Source organism: Stenella coeruleoalba (assembly GCF_951394435.1).
Source record: "Stenella coeruleoalba genome assembly, chromosome: 5".
Taxonomy (NCBI): domain Eukaryota; kingdom Metazoa; phylum Chordata; class Mammalia; order Artiodactyla; family Delphinidae; genus Stenella; species Stenella coeruleoalba.
In genome coordinates, this window is record NC_137150.1 from 133929188 (window position 1) to 133944439 (window position 15252).

General features: G+C 48.9%; 2 protein-coding genes across 2 annotated transcripts in view; both read right to left on the reverse strand.

Annotated features, from left to right (window-relative positions):
• Nucleotides 1-2639, reverse strand: part of SMIM34 (small integral membrane protein 34) — a gene marked incomplete at both ends in the record, with an annotated part of 29872 nt that extends 27233 nt beyond the window's left edge. The window contains 1 exon segment of the mRNA XM_079921463.1: nucleotides 2594-2639. Within this exon segment, the coding sequence (XP_079777589.1) occupies nucleotides 2594-2639 (46 nt within the window).
• An 885-nt stretch (nucleotides 2640-3524) lies between these two features.
• KCNE1 (potassium voltage-gated channel subfamily E regulatory subunit 1) lies at nucleotides 3525-4206 on the reverse strand (the record flags this gene model as incomplete). The annotated part of the gene is made up of 1 exon (XM_079922365.1): nucleotides 3525-4206. One exon carries the CDS (start codon nucleotides 4204-4206, stop codon nucleotides 3817-3819), a length of 390 nt encoding a protein of 129 aa, XP_079778491.1. The 3' UTR covers nucleotides 3525-3816.
• Nucleotides 4207-15252: the final 11046 nt, after the last annotated feature.

The following is a 15252-nucleotide window of genomic DNA, read 5'->3' on the forward strand; positions in this document are numbered from 1 at the left end:
TCAGCAGTTAAGTGACAGCCATGGTCTAGTTAAACCTCAGGGAGCTTGCTCTCCAAGGCCAACTGTCTGGTGAATTGCACGTGGGGCATATCTAACCTGGAGCCATTCGCCTAGCCAGGCTGCGCGCCTCCAGGAGCGGTGAGGTGCGTGCCATCCTTCGTATTGGCTAGTGTACCCGAGTCCCCGGTCAGCCTTGTAGACAAGCCTGGTTTGTCTGCTCATAGAGTGGGCCCATCTCTCCAGGGCGGACTCCACAATTGGTTCCAAGAATCTGCAGAGCAAACTTGGAGCCGTAATGGCCTCTTCTATACTGACAGAGGGTGAGGGGCCTGGCATCTGAATGGGACGTGCCAGGTAAAGACAGCCCGATGCAGCATCCTTTCAGAGAGCTGGGATCTGAGGGTCCACTGGCCAGGCCCCCACCTCGGGGCTTGCTGCCACTGATTCCACCTGCCTCTGCCACCATGGCGGGCAGTCCTTCAGATGCAGGTTCCCCTCCCTGACTCTGGTTTCTATCAAGTGTGGCCTGGGGCTGTCCCGGAGCTATTCTTTCTGCTTAAAGCAGAGGTTGTAAAGCAGTGGTCTTTGAGCAGAATTCAGTTCAAGGTCATAGCCTGTTTGGCCCACACATTAAAAAAAATAAAATCGAATTAGTTGCCCACATTAAAAAATCAGGACATTTCAAATAAATATCCAGACTTCCCCGGTGGTCCAGTGGTTAAGACTTTGCCTTCCAATGCAGGAGGCGTGGGTTCGAACCCTGGTTGGGGAACTAAGATCCCACATGCCGTGGGGTGCGGCCAAAAACTTTAAAAAGAAATCAAATAAATATCACAAGTTCATCAAGAGTCTGCCCAAGCTGCTGGCTGGCTGAGGACGTCTGGGACTCAGCAGCAGTGGCAGCCTCCCACCCCCTTAGCAGGAGGCTTGGGTAATAGGGGAAGGGGCGCTCGGCAGTCTGCCTGCAGCTCCACCTGGGGCTTTGCTCCCTTGTTTGCTACTTGTAGGATCAGGGGCAGAGTCTACGGCAGAGTTGAACCACGGGCAATCATACTTCCTTATTCCGGAGCCCCCCAAGAACCCACACCCACTTTCTAAAAGGATCATAGTGATATTAACAAAACACACACTACACGTCATGATAAAAGACTCTAATTTTTTAAAAAGATGTTTTTAATACCTCAAAAGGCATGTTGTCCTATTCAATGAACACATAAAATATTGCGCACAAAGCACTGAGATTCTAGTTTGAAAGGGCTTAGAACAGTGCCTGGCTCCTAGCAGGCATTCTACGAATGCTCGCCCAAAATTTTAAATATGGTAACAAGCATTCGAACATGTGTGGCTTCTAAGAGGTTTGAGGGGTGTGGGGAAGTGAGCTGAATGCCTGGTGCTTCAAGGACGGGGAGGACTAAAGCTTGTGGATCTCCCTCTGCCTTAAAGGGGCAGAACCTCAGGGGGGAAGTGAACCGGTGATAAAGAACTGGTCTGTGTGCCTGGAATACCCAAGTCTGCCTGCCGCTGTAAATCACGCTGTGGACCACGTGCGCTCTGGGTTCCTCTCCAAACTCCTGGGCCCAGCCTGCTTTCCTTCACTAGGGGCCAACTGTGTCTGTCACAGCAGGGAAGTCACACGTGGCCAGGAGATGCCAGCAATCATAGGTGGGCTTCCAGGGGCCCAAGAACCCCCGAGATTGTGGGTAAAATGTGTCTGTGTGCAATTTGGGGAGATCATAGCTTTCATTAGATTTTCAAAGGACTCTGACGCAAATAACCACTGGTCTCGAGGACTGTAGTAACTCTGCCAGGCTTCTGTCCAAGGGATGTCCCATTGGGAGCTCTGCCCCCAAGCCCACAAAGGAATCGCTGTCTATTACATGAAGCAAGGACTGTGCCCCCCATTCGTCTATTGGAGGATGGCCAGCGATGCTTACGTGTTGCTTCTAATTTGTATTATGTGCAGGTTTCTAACAAGTATGTTTTATTTAAGTACTCCACCCTCTTAAGCAATGCCTAGGCAGGCGAGCGTTCAGGACGGCGCAGGTGACCGAGGGCAGCTAGGGAAGAAGGCTGAGACCCAGGTCACATGTCCTCTGAGTCCCTCAGGCCAGGCCATGCTCACGAGGCTCCTTCCACTGCCATGAGCAAGTCCCTGGCACCGTCTGCCTCCACCCCTGAATCCCTTTCCCAGCTCTCAGTCGGGAGGGAAGTTTCCAAGGGAATCTCTGTCTTGTGAGGAGAAGGGCCAGGAGGAAAGCGCTGTCTCTGGAGGGGTGGTCAGGGCAGAGGCACTGCGCGAGCTTCCCATGGCTGCTGGAGCAAACTAGCCCAGCCTGAGTGGCTTTGAGTAAGAGAAACCCCTTGTCTTCCCGTTCTGGAGTCCAGAAGTCTGAAATCACGGGGTCTTGGGGCCCTGCTTCCTCTGAAAGCCATCCGGGAGAATCCTTCCTTTCCTCTCCCAGCCTCCAGTGGTGGCCCTCGGTCCTTGGTGGTCCTTGCTTTGCAGCAGCGCCACTCCTATCTCTGCCCAAATTTCCCTCTTCTTATAAGGATGTCGGCCACATTGGATTAGGGCTCACCCCAATGACCTTACCTTCCTTGATCACATCTGCAAAGACCTTATTTCCAGATAAGGTCATGTTTACAGGTTAGGACTTGAAGGGTTAAGAGGATCTTTTTGGGGGGGTCACAATTCAACCACGATGGGCACGTTACCTCAAAAGGCCCTGCCACCTCAGTCCCGTGTGTTGCCCCTTGCCCACACCCACGCCTTCCCCTGAGCTCTTGAGGTGGTGGATGCAACCCTCCCTCCTGCCACGAAAACCGAGTACCTTCCCCTTGGTACACATTCTGAAGCAGGATTTTTTTCCTTCTGCATCTCAACTGCGCTACGTGACTAGGTAGTGTGTGTGTGTGTGTGTGTCCTTGAGTATCTGTGTGTGTTTCTCTTTGTGTTTCTGTGTGCACGTGTGTGCCTCTGGGTATGAGCGTGTGTTTGGGGTGTGTGTGTGTGAAGGGTGGGCATGGGGGGGAAGAGGAGGCAGGAGAGGAAGGGGAGGATAGAGCCACCATGGTAAGGGTACGAGTGAAAAGGGCAGAGTAAGTCTTGTCCCATAGCAAGTGGGGAAGTATGCTTGCAACGAATATGGAAACATTATGTCTTGGGTCTCAGTCCCATAAGGAAGGCGTATTCGTTAGGATTTTGATTCTGTTACTTTAACAAAAACCAAAATCACACTGGCCCAAGGAAGATCGGAGTTAGTTTCCCTTTCCTCTAAAGTCTGAGCTGTTGATTGACCAGACCCTGCCCCATGCCATGGCCCAGGGACCCAGACTCTTATTGCTGTACCATCTGTGAATACACTGTCCTTTTCCAGAGTCAAAACTGGCTCACCACCTGATCCATGTCCCAGCCGCGGGGAAGGGGGAGAGGGGAGTGGAGGACACATCCTTTCCTTTTCAATACTCACTGGGAAATTGCCCTCATCATTCCCACTTCAACTGGCCATAACTTCATACACAGGACCTTGCTAGCTGCAAGGAAGTCAGGGAAAGACAGCTGTTATTCTCAGAGACCGTGATCTCAGGGATTTTGCTGAAATTAACAAGGCAGGCACACATACTGGGGAGCGGCTCACAGCCTATTATAGAAGGAAAGTGATTTTAGAAATATAGTGTTACTAATCTACCTTTCACCCCTTATGATAGAAAAAAAAAAAACCGAATTATACTCATGCAGGAAAGAATATAAGGAACATGTAATTGGAAAAATCAGATCATCAGGGAGGCTTTGTCCAATTCTGACCAGTCTCGGGGTCAGGATGACAGCTTCATCTCAGGAAGGTATGCAGTGGGTCGTTCTACAGCCAGGTGGTTTTCAATGACATAACACGCCCTGCAGCTCTCCAGAATCCGGGCCTGGAAGTACGCCTTGTCCTGCCCCTGCCAGGTGTCAGACTCGATGTACACATTGTACGGGTCATGGGAGTGCTCCAGTTTCTTGGAGCGGATGTAACTTAGCATGATGCCCAGGGTGAAGAAGCCGAAAAAGCCAAGCACCATGAGGATGTACAGTGCCGCCAGCTTGCCGTCATCATGGCCCAGGGACCTGCGGGCCAGGTTGGATGTGTTGTTGCCCGGTTGAACTGTCCCCTGCCACAGCTTGGTCAGCAAGGGTGTCACAGCCGTGGCGTTAGACAGGATCATCCTGGGAGTCAAGGTTTCACTGCGGGAGGGTGAACTTCCCAGGAAAACTTTCTAAAAGAAAAGTGCAACCTGAAATCAAAAAATATGTATTGGCCCAACCCCCACCCCCCACCCCAACACAAACACACACCCCACACAGTTTTTAAAAATCTCAGTAAGAGGGGTGCCCTACCAGAGTATGACGGGGGAGTACTCGGTCATGGTGTGTGCCACCTGGGATCTACATAATGCCCTCTCTTGACTGATCAAGTGATAAATTGATTCACTTTTATTTCTATTCACCACCCCCACTCCCTGCCTCCATAGGTGATCACCAGAACGAGTTCCCTTAATACGCACATTGTGTCGTACGTGTGCCTTTTAATTTATACGCTATGGGCCAAATTGTTCTCTCCAGCAAGTCATACGTTCAAGCCCTAACCCCTAATGCAGTTGAACCTGGAGGTAGGGTCTTTCAGAGGTAACTAAGTTAGATGAGGTCATAAGGGTAAGGTCCTAATCTGATAGGACGGTGGCCTTATAAGAAGAGGAAGACAGGCCTTGGTCTGGGTTCCTGTCTGGCATTGGGACTTTTCAAAGCTTCTCAGGTGATCCTACTTTGCACTCAAGCTTGAGAACCACTGAGCTATGATGTGGGCCCTTAGGAAATTAACCAATCCGTCTTTTGTGCTGCAGAGTACCCGGAAGAATTATATAAGAAGAGAAATAATAACTTCATAGCATAATTTTCCAATCTTGTTTGTTTTTCAGATTTTCTTTTTCAGTCTTGCATGTCCCTGAGAAAATCTGAACGGGAGTTGCGGAAAGAAATTCTCAAGTCATCACCATGACCTCAGCTGTCCCTGTTCTAACTCACAGTGGCATCTCAACATTATGGTAAGCCTGTCGTAACTTTATGCTGGACCAGAAAAGCCAAGTTCCTTAACTGCCTTTCAAATAACAACTCTGCATTTTTAACGAAAAATCTTTTGCTGACTTTACACTTAATTTATTGTATCGCTTTTGCTAAATGCCTTCTATGCCCCCAAGGCCTGCATGCTGGGTCATGTGGTGTTTTTGCGTATTGAGTCACAAAATGAGTTTGGCAACGTCCTCTAATAATCAGCATGGTGTAAACGACACAGAAGCCAATCCTCACAACAGCTGTGGGTTTATGTCCCATTCTCCAAGTTCACATCCATTATAATGCCAAAGCACTGTCTAGTGGCCACAGTGAGGACTGTTGGACTCAAATGGATGTGGAGACCAGCTGATCCAACAGTCTTAACTTCATAGAAAACTGGTTTCCACAGAGGTGAGCTGACTTGCCCAAGGTCACGTCTGCGATCAAAAATACATCTAAACTTTAATCTTTTAGCCATGGACTCACATTTTATTAGCATAGAAAAAGGAGCTCTCAGGACCTTGCAGAGAGAAGGCAGATCTGTATTTAAGCTCAAAGGGACCAAGGAGCCGGCTACTTGTGTCAGGTAAAACTGAGTCTAACTAATTGGGAACTGGCTTCTGACCTACATATGCCATCAGAAGAGCCCTCTGCCCCACCGGCAAGAACCACAGCGTTTTGTAGCTCGCACAGGAAATAGGGGGCTGGAGGAGGAAGAAGCAGCAGGAACCAGGGAGGTCCAGCTCCAAACACAACCAATTTGATGATCAGCCTGTGCTAAACATTCTCAAACTGGCCTTACTGGGCCCAGAAAGAAGGAAGTGGGGTGGGGGTCTAGAAGTTTCTGCTTCTGCCTGGGTTTGAGACTCTTCAGGAGGCATAGACACTGCCCCCAACAAAGGTTAGTGCAATTTTTTTCCGTCAAAGCTGAGTCCCAGAGCTGCTGGTCTACTGAGAATCACTCAGGATTCGGGACTGTGGACAGCCGAGCTGAGCTGCAAATTGACAGCAAGCATGCCTCCAGCACCCCGGGATCCTGCGAACGCCCCAACTGTACCCAGGGGAGAGGGGGAAGTAGGTGATGTCACGCTGTTCCCGGCACACACCGCCCCTTCTGCCTCTCTCCCGGGAGTTCCAGATCCGTCTCATATCAGTACCCATAACAGGCTTTTAGAACAGATTTCCTAGTACCGCACCTCTCATTCTTTCTTACGCATTTACTAAAAGGGCAAGGCTTTCGTGACTGACTCCAAGCTCTCTACGGAGAGGGACAGATTCTGGGGGCAAGTCAGGGGAAGAGGAATGTCAGGGTTCCAGAGTTCCAGCCCTGGCTCAGTCCTAGCTACTCCTCGCGGCTCCCAGACGGTACCGTAGCTTGCTTATCTAGGTGGGATGGGGATGACATTCCTGCCATTCTTGTCAGCATTTCCTCGAAAGAGCATCCAGTTTTGAAATCAGCATTTTTTGTTTCAGGAAGCAGAATTAGGGTAGAAACAATTATGGATAAGCTTAATTTGGGGGAATATGATCTTACTGAGTCAAGAATTCTGTGAGCCAATTTGCCTTGGAAATACCTGTCAACTGTCTTCATCTTTATCGAAACACGATGTCCAAATTCTGGAGATATATTTACCTCCTAGCAGCAAAGAGGGGCCCAGACTCTCCCAGGCAGTCAGCGGGCTTTGTCTTGGGCTTCTCACCTTCCTCTCTCCCGGGAGAGGAATCACTAAGGTGGCCAAGGTCTCAAACAGTCAGGATGAAACCTGTACAGAGGCACCGCATTTGACTGTCCTCAAAGATCTGTAAAGGGCTTTCTGCCACCTCCCTGCTGGATGTGCGGTGTGGTTCTTGAGTCTGGTCACAGGGCTAAGAGCATCCCAGACCTCTCTGTGGGTGGCAGAGAGGAGCTCTGGGGTGTGAAGGGTGGAAATGTGAACCAGAGAGCTGATGAGAGGGACCCGGTCAAATTCAACATGGGAAAAAGGATGAGCATTTTGGCATGGAGAATGGATGGCAGCAGGATTCCCAGACTCTGGGAAGGGAGCTGAAGTCACATAGAAGGAAGAATCTCACCCTCAGCAAATTAAATGAATTTGGGGAGTCCCAGTTTCCTCATCTGAAAACTGGGGATGATGGGATGACTGGGGAGGCATGAAACAAGCCCACAACCTTCCTATCTCTTGCTTTTGCTGCTCTCTCTGCAAGAGAGTCATGACCACCATGTCTGCCTGCCAAAATTCTACTGGTCCTCCAAAAGCACACTCCTATGCCAAACTGTGAAGCCCCTTCCAGATGTCCCATCCCCTGCTTTGAGCCCTCATAGTACCCAGTCTGTACCACTCAGATTCTAAGCTGTGTTGTAATCATTTGTAGGCTCGTCTATGCATTTCCAGGAGCTCAGGAGGATCAGAGACTGTATGGTTCACCTTGTCCTCACTCCAGCCCCCAGAATGAGTCCATATGGGTTTGCTGAATTAAACGGGCATGCAAAGTATTAAATTTAATACAACTACAATGTGAATGTGAGAGCAAATAATCAACAAAGTAGAATACACTCTGAAAAGAGCTTGGTGTAACCAAATGAAAACCTCTTTCAATGTAATCTGTTTTGATATAATAAAATTTAAATTATTTTATGTATATTTATTTTATTAGCATTATTTATTTTGTATATTAAATTTTATATTATTAATATAGTTATGTATAACTATATTAATAACTATATATATCTGCAACCCACCTTATTCCTAAAAAGGTTCAAAGCCATCGATAATTGTCAATAATACAGCATAATTTTCACCCATCCTCCCCAATTCCCGTAACTCTTACCTTGCCCTCCTTTTTATCCATAGTACTTGATCACCTGCACCTAGTATAGTTTTTCTTATTTATTCTGTGCATTGTCTATTGTTTGTCTTCCCTATCAAAATGTAAGCTTTTGAGGGCAGGGATCTTTGCCTGTGTTGTTCCCATGTATCCCGAAGACTAGAACGGTGTCTGGCATGTGGCGGGAGCACAGTGAATATTGACAGATGCAGGCACGCATGCATGGATGCATGAGTGAGTAAATGTCCCACTCAACTACTGGAAAGCCCGAACCACACAGAAACTGTCTCACCAGCTCTGCCTCCAGAGACTTAAGACGACAGGAGTGAATCCCTCTGATGTCTTCACAGGGTACTTTATTTTCAAAACAATCCACTTTTGAATAACCTGTCAAAAGCAATACATACCTGAATATTCTGGAAACTAAGAATGCCTTCCTCAGACCCATCCTCAGCTCATCTCTGATGAGCAGCAGGAAACAGAGCAGAGCCAGCAGAGGGGTTTTGCCCCCTGGTTAGAAACCCATAGAGCAGAGTCAACAGCGCCTTCTAGCAATTCACTCATCACATGAATTAAAGCAATGGTGTGATCACAGCAAAGTTCCCCACCATGGTGACCATAAGTGACAACTGTGGTTATTGACAAGGCCCTTCCTCAATGGAGCTGGAAGCTCCTTCTTAACCTAAAAGTGGACTCAAACAGCTCACATACAGCAGTCTGAAAAATCGAGGGTCGGGGGCAGGGGGCGGGGATGGGGCGGGGCGGAGTAACGTGATATACTCAGCACATAACACGTGACGGCTACTGGGTCAACTTTCTTCTGAAAGTTCCACATTTTCCCCAGTTACTACAATCAAGATCAGATACCAGTAACGTTCTGCGTGTCCCATGCCTTCTCCCTGGGGAGATGCCAAGGCCCAAGAAACTTTTCTGGTCCAAAGAAAACCCACAAAAGATTCCCTTTGAGGCTGGGTGCGTTTGCAAATATTGCCCCATCTGGAGGTCTTTGAAACCAAGCGGGGGGCTGGGGTCATGGGCGGTTTTAGTTTTCTTTGGATGCTTTTAAGTATTTTCCCAATTTTCTCCAGGAACGACTGTAATTTAATAATAATGGGAAAATGTTGTCGTTGTTTGGTGGTGAGATGATTTTCTAGGCATGCGTTCTGGAAGTGTAGAAGGCAGAGGGAAAGGAGGCGTGAGGCCGAACCACCTATTCTGTCTCCCACTAAGGGGATCGCGGCGCCTCCTGGCCCAGGGGCTGAGACTGGGTGCCTGGAGCCCGCTCAGGGTCGCCGGCCTGGGGCATCGCGCTCCGGGCGAGGAGCCGGGAGGCAGGAGCCCTTGACTTACCAGGTCTGGGGCGCGGAGAGAGCCGGGAGCGCAGCGGGGTCCAGGGCAGCCAAGCGCAGGGCACCGACAGCCGCGCCCCAGGCGGCGCGCTCCGCGGGCAAGTGCGCGGCGGGGCGGGCGGGGCCTCCGGAGCCAGAGGGCGCCCCGCCCCGTCCCCGCGCGTCTCCGCAGAGCCCGCGGCCCCCGGGCCACCCCAGGCCATCCCGGGGCCCCCCCCGGATCCTCCGCATCCTGCGTCTCCAGCAAGCGCTCTGTCACGCTGGGTAAGCGCAGAGCCGGCAGAGAGTCTGTATAAGAACTGCCAGCCAGCCAGCCAGCCAGATATACCTTCCTGAGGAGTTCGGCACTGGCAGGCAAGAAGCCGCAGTGGCCAAAAGAAGTCCGTCCCGGAGAACCCCACTGTCGGCCAAGCACTCGCCAAACACTCCTTCAAACATCTCCAAACAAGAACTTCAAATCAGCTCAAAACCACAGCAGACTCCTTTTAGCTGCGTCCTGAACCCCAGCAGTGACCATGCATCTATCGACAAGCATTTATTGAGCACCTACTGACAGGTGTCCTGTCCTGAGCTGGGGGTGCAGCTGTGGACCAGACAGACAGGGGTCCCCGTGTGCAGGTGTCGGTGGTTGGAGCCACCCATGCGTTGGCACCCCAGCTCCGAGGTTCCTGGGGCAGTGGGAACAGCCTTTCAGGCCGCCAGGAGCAAACTGAGCCTTGGCCCCAGGAACCTCCAGGGAAATTTCACAACTGCTGTCTACCAGCTAGGGGGGTGGGGGCGGGTAGGGGGGTGGCGAGCGTGAGACGGGCAATTCCCAAACGACAGTCCTGTGAAAGCGCTGGGCAATAAGGTCCAGGCTTGCGGTCTACAGGCAAGCAACAGAGAAATTAGATTCCTGACCTAGAGATAGAAGACATTTTCTCGGACCCCCCTAGTCTTCCTGGGCCAGTCACTTCTGCTTGAGCCTCCGCCTGGGGGTTCTCTTGGGGAGGAGGCCACTGAAGGCTCTGGGAAGGGGTCCATTGGATGTGGCACTTTAGGACGCAGCCCAGCTAGCACAAGCAGAGCTGGCACTCCCCTGCACTACGGGTGCTAGTCTAAATAAACCCACACAGCCGCTCTGGAAAGTTCTAAAATGTCCATAGCCTTGATGTGTACTTATACTGTGTGACATCTATTCTATGGAGGGGATCCGAACTGTAGAAAAGCTTTATACATAGAGAAGTTCTTTGTAGTTTTACTTAAAATAACTAGAATCTGAATGTCGCAAAATAAAGTGGTTACATTATGTTACGTATGATAGAATATTATTCTACATACTGGAATGTTTTATGTGGTCATTAAGATAATGTTTACAAATAGTTTGTAATGTTAAGTGAAAAATAGAAATCCCTAAATTGTACATACAAGATGCTATGCATTATTTCAAAAGACTAAGAAAACACATCATGATGTTAATACTGTGTGCTAGTGATGGGCTTACATGGTATTTATTTTCTTATTTATACATTCTATGTTTTCCTTTCCTTTTTTTGTAATAACGATATTCTTTAACATTTAGGAAAAAATACATAAACTTTATCTGAAAATTCTCTGGATTCTACCCCATGAAGGTCATGCTGTCTGTATTTAGTATCTTTTTGCTCACCTTTCCGCAAAAGAACTCCACCAGGAAGGAAAAAATGGATCATTGAAGCAAAAATGTTTGTCCTGTAGAATTTATGTGCTACCCTTTCAGTAATAATCCATGGGCCAGGTAAACATGCATGGACAGTGTGCTCCAGACCAACTGCAGAGACCCCCCGTCAGGGGATGGGGCGGTCGATGTCTGCCCACCTGTCACCCAGTTACTTTGCAGACTGTGTGTTTGGAAGTGTCTTCAAAAAGGTAAAGTAGGGGACTTCCCTGGTGGCGCAGTGGTTGAGAGTCTGCCTGCCAATGCAGGGGACACGGGTTCATGCCCCGGTCCGGGAGGATCCCACGTGCCGCGGAGCGCCTAAGCCCGTGCGTCACAACTACTGAGCCTGTGCTCCAGAGCCCGTGAGCCACAACTACTGAGCCTGCGTGCCACAACTACTTGAAGCCCATGCACCTAGAGCCCGTGCTCTGCAACAAGAGAAGCCCCTGCTCACCGCAACTAGAGAAAGCTCACGCGCAGCAACGAAGACCCAACGCAGCCCCCCCCCCCAAAAAAAAAGTAAAGTATTCTGGGAGAGGTGATTTCTTTTTGCGGCATTCAGGATCATAGTTCCCCCACTGGGGATCAAACCCATGCCCCCTGCCGTGGAAGCAAGCAGAGAGTCCTAATGAGTGGTGATATTCTTATTTCTCTCCCTGGTTCTCTCCATCCCACATGTGATGAATTATTTTATTGCAGTCATACCGTTGTTGTCATTCCCTATTCGTAATGATAAAACACAATTACGGATAAGAGAGTGTATTTTGTTGCCTTTGGCGAACTTGAAATGGCTTCTTTTCTCTCTTCCTTCTCCTTTTACTCTTTCATTCTCACCTTTTCCCATCAAACAGGTGTGATTGGTCTTAAACAAACATAACAACAGAGCGACAAAGTCCTTGAGTCATTTCCCTTTTTTCTCTGGCTCCTCCACCTTCTCCATTCCTCTTGGTCCCCTCACTGGGAACTGTCCCTTGGGAGAGGGGATGGCAAATGTGGGCTCTGCTCCTCTTGGTGGGTTTATCGTCATCTTCCATGAGCTCCCACCTCAATGCAGGTGACATCCAAAGCCAGAGCTCCAGCCGCTTCTCGTTCTTTCTTAGGAAGATCTCAACTCGCAGCTTGGAGTTCCTGCTCATGTTTCTAACCCTTTCCGCACGCTGCCAGAGAAATAGAGTCCCCGTCACCAGAGAGGACTGTCTTCATTGTAACCCACCCAGGACGCACATACGGAACCCAGGATCGTGCAGATAGCTCTTTGCCGTTTTCTCTGGCTGCTGTTCCATTGGCATCCAGATGCCCCTGTGTTAGCCTGGGGAACATGCCTTTCCCTTAGGACCCCTTCCTTCTTTCTTGTTGACCTTAACTGCACAGCTTCTGGTGTCCCCGAGGGCAGCTCTCACCTGTCAGTGAGAAACACCTGGAAAGCCAGCAACTTTTTTGAGCAGCCACAGAGCATAACCTGGGTGCCGTAGTGCGCGAAAACTGCAATACTTCCTCCTCACGAGAAAGACAAGGAGGAGGAAGGTCATTGAAGTCCCCATCCTGCCCCCGGTGACGGGTGAGGAGGTACAGAATGATGGAAGAGAGCCCGGCCCTGCTGCCTCGGCTGTGGTCCCCCCAGTGCCGCCCCAGCTCCATCACCATGCCACGCAGATGGCTGGACGTGTTTGCGTCTTCTCTACTGGCCATTCAATGCTCGCATCTTTTCTATCCCCCTTCCTTAGCCAGCAGCTCCCACCTGATTCACTTGGTCACAGGAGGCCAGCTTCAGTTTCCTCCCAGGGCTCCTCTTTAGGTGGGAGTCCTGCACACAAGATGCATCCTTCCCAAATGCGGCATTCTCCTAAAACCCTCTTGAGGGCTGATCCCGTTCCAAGAAGAAACCACTCCCAGCCTGCTTGGGGCCCTACAGGCCATTCCAGCTCCCAACCTCATTTCCCGGTGCTCTGCCCCTCTGAGCTCCCGGACCAGCCAACGAGGCACCTCCATCCCCTGGTCACTGCCCATCTTTTCCCCCTGCTCCAGTCCCTTGTTCATGGGGTCAGCCCTCTGTTTCCAGCTTAACAAACCAGAGGTTGATGATTGTCCTGCCGCTGGAGCTCAGGACTTTTTCAAATCCCAGATCTTCAGCAAAGGTCTAAGACTAGGGAATGCTAGTCTTAGACTAGCTGCACCGCACGGCATGTGGGATCTTAGTTCCCTGACCAGAGATCAAACCCGTGCCCCCTGCAGTGGAAGTGCGGCGTCTTAACCACTGGACCGCCAGAGAAGTCCCTGTTAGCTTTAATTTTGAATTGGTTTTTAGATTAAAAACATTGAGAGCTCTTATACTAAATACCTAGACTTTGGCTTCTCTCACAAAACCCAGTGGATTTAGAAACTTATGCCCATATTTGGCAGAACAAGTGGCAGGAGCTGAGGGCACCAGCCCCTTTCCAGAAAAATGCAGACTCCACATTCTCCCTGACAAGGACACTCAGCAGGCCCCGCTTACGGAATGCCCTGCCTGGTTCTGCAGGTACTGAGTTTGTCACTTTTATTCTAGGCCCTTCCCTTCCAGGAAAAAGTTCCTGCAAGGCCCTTTCTCTGGCTGTTCCTTCACTTTGCACACCTGGGAACTCACTTCCTCATTGACTTGTTTTGGCCTCGCTCAGATGTCGTGTTGCACGTGCTTTTTGGCTGTTTCAGATGTGTATGTTCTGTTTGTCCTTTTAGAGCAATGGTTCTGGATTCTTCAGGATTCCTTTGGGAATCTGAGAAAAGCTATGGCTCTCCCCAACCCTTACCCCAAATGCACACGTGTGCAACGTTTGAGCTACAATTGTGCAGACTTATGGACCCCTGATGGGCTAGATGATTCTTGGCTGCTGTGTTAGGAACTGCTGATTTAGGGCAAGGACTGTCTTTCCCATAAAACAAATTCAACGCTGTGGCATCAATTCTGTGGGGCTCTACAGTGCACGGTGCCACTGAGTGTTGCCTGGTGGGCGGATGGCAAGATTATCCATTAAAATAGTCATTTAAGCTCCCTCTGCCCAGGTCTCAGGGGCACTTGCACTAATTTTTGTCACCCTCGAGTCATTCAAAGAAGACGACGCAGCTGGCTATAGACCCATGGATTCAGGCATCCCAGCTGCCCTTGCATTTGACAAATAACCACAGCCTTCACCTTGTTATGAAAAGAGCACAAATCCAATTAAGCAAGTTTTTCCAAAAGAAATAACAGTGTTGATTTCTGCCCCCACCCCCCGCCTCTCTCCACCCCTTTATGTCCTGGAATAATGCTGTGCTGATAAGAACATGGATAAATTAATTACAGCTTGGAATGTTATTTATGGCTAAGAAAGAACACTAAATCTACACATACAGTGTTTGACATTTGAATACAAGCATAGCCCTTATGTTTAAAAAAAAAAACCCTCAATCCATCCAGTTTACACTGACATATGTCTAATCCTTTTAAATGCTGTGGATTTGAAAATCACAAAGGTAACAGTATGCTGACTGTTCTACTCAGCCAAAGAACAAGGAGACGCAGGAGTGAGATTAGCATCTCTTCAGTTCTTTGCATGTCTGAGATTATTTCAGTGTACCTCCAATTCCTGATAACACAGAAGCACTCTTGTGGCCAAAGTGCCTGAAATGGAAATGCATTGGCAAGCCTGAATTTAAAACCAGTGCAGGCAGGCTTTCTGGGAATGTGTGTGAAGGTCACTTTTTTTTAGAAACGGACTGTCCACAGCCATTGTCATGGTTTCTGTGTTATTTCAACCAGGACCTCAGCCTGGAAGTCTGGATTCATGTGGGTTTCTGCAGGTCCTCCACGAGGATTGAAGGAAAAAGTGAAGAAATCAGGGGTGGTGTCCAGCATGACTCAAAAGGGGATGAGAGGAAAAATATTCAAAGGAAATCTTTAGAAAAGCAAATTCCAAAATACTGGGTTGGCCAAAAAGTTCGTTTTTAAGTGCAAAATTTGTAAACAGTGAAAAGATTTTGATAACAGTCTATTGTTTGTTAATTTTTAAAATTGTCGTTTATTTTATTTAAAAATTTTTTATTGAAGTAAAGTTGATTTATAATATCGTGTTAGTTTCAGGTGTACAGCACACTGATTCAGTTATATTTATATATTCTTTTTCAGATTCTTTTACCTTATAGGTTATTACAAAATACTGAGTATAGTCCCCTGTGCTAGACAGTAGGTCCTTGTTGGTTGGTGACAATCTTGATTTTCAAACTGAATCCTTATTCTAAGTAGTGTCCTAGTTTAAACTCGGATCCCTTTCCTTACAATTTTTCCCAATAAATAA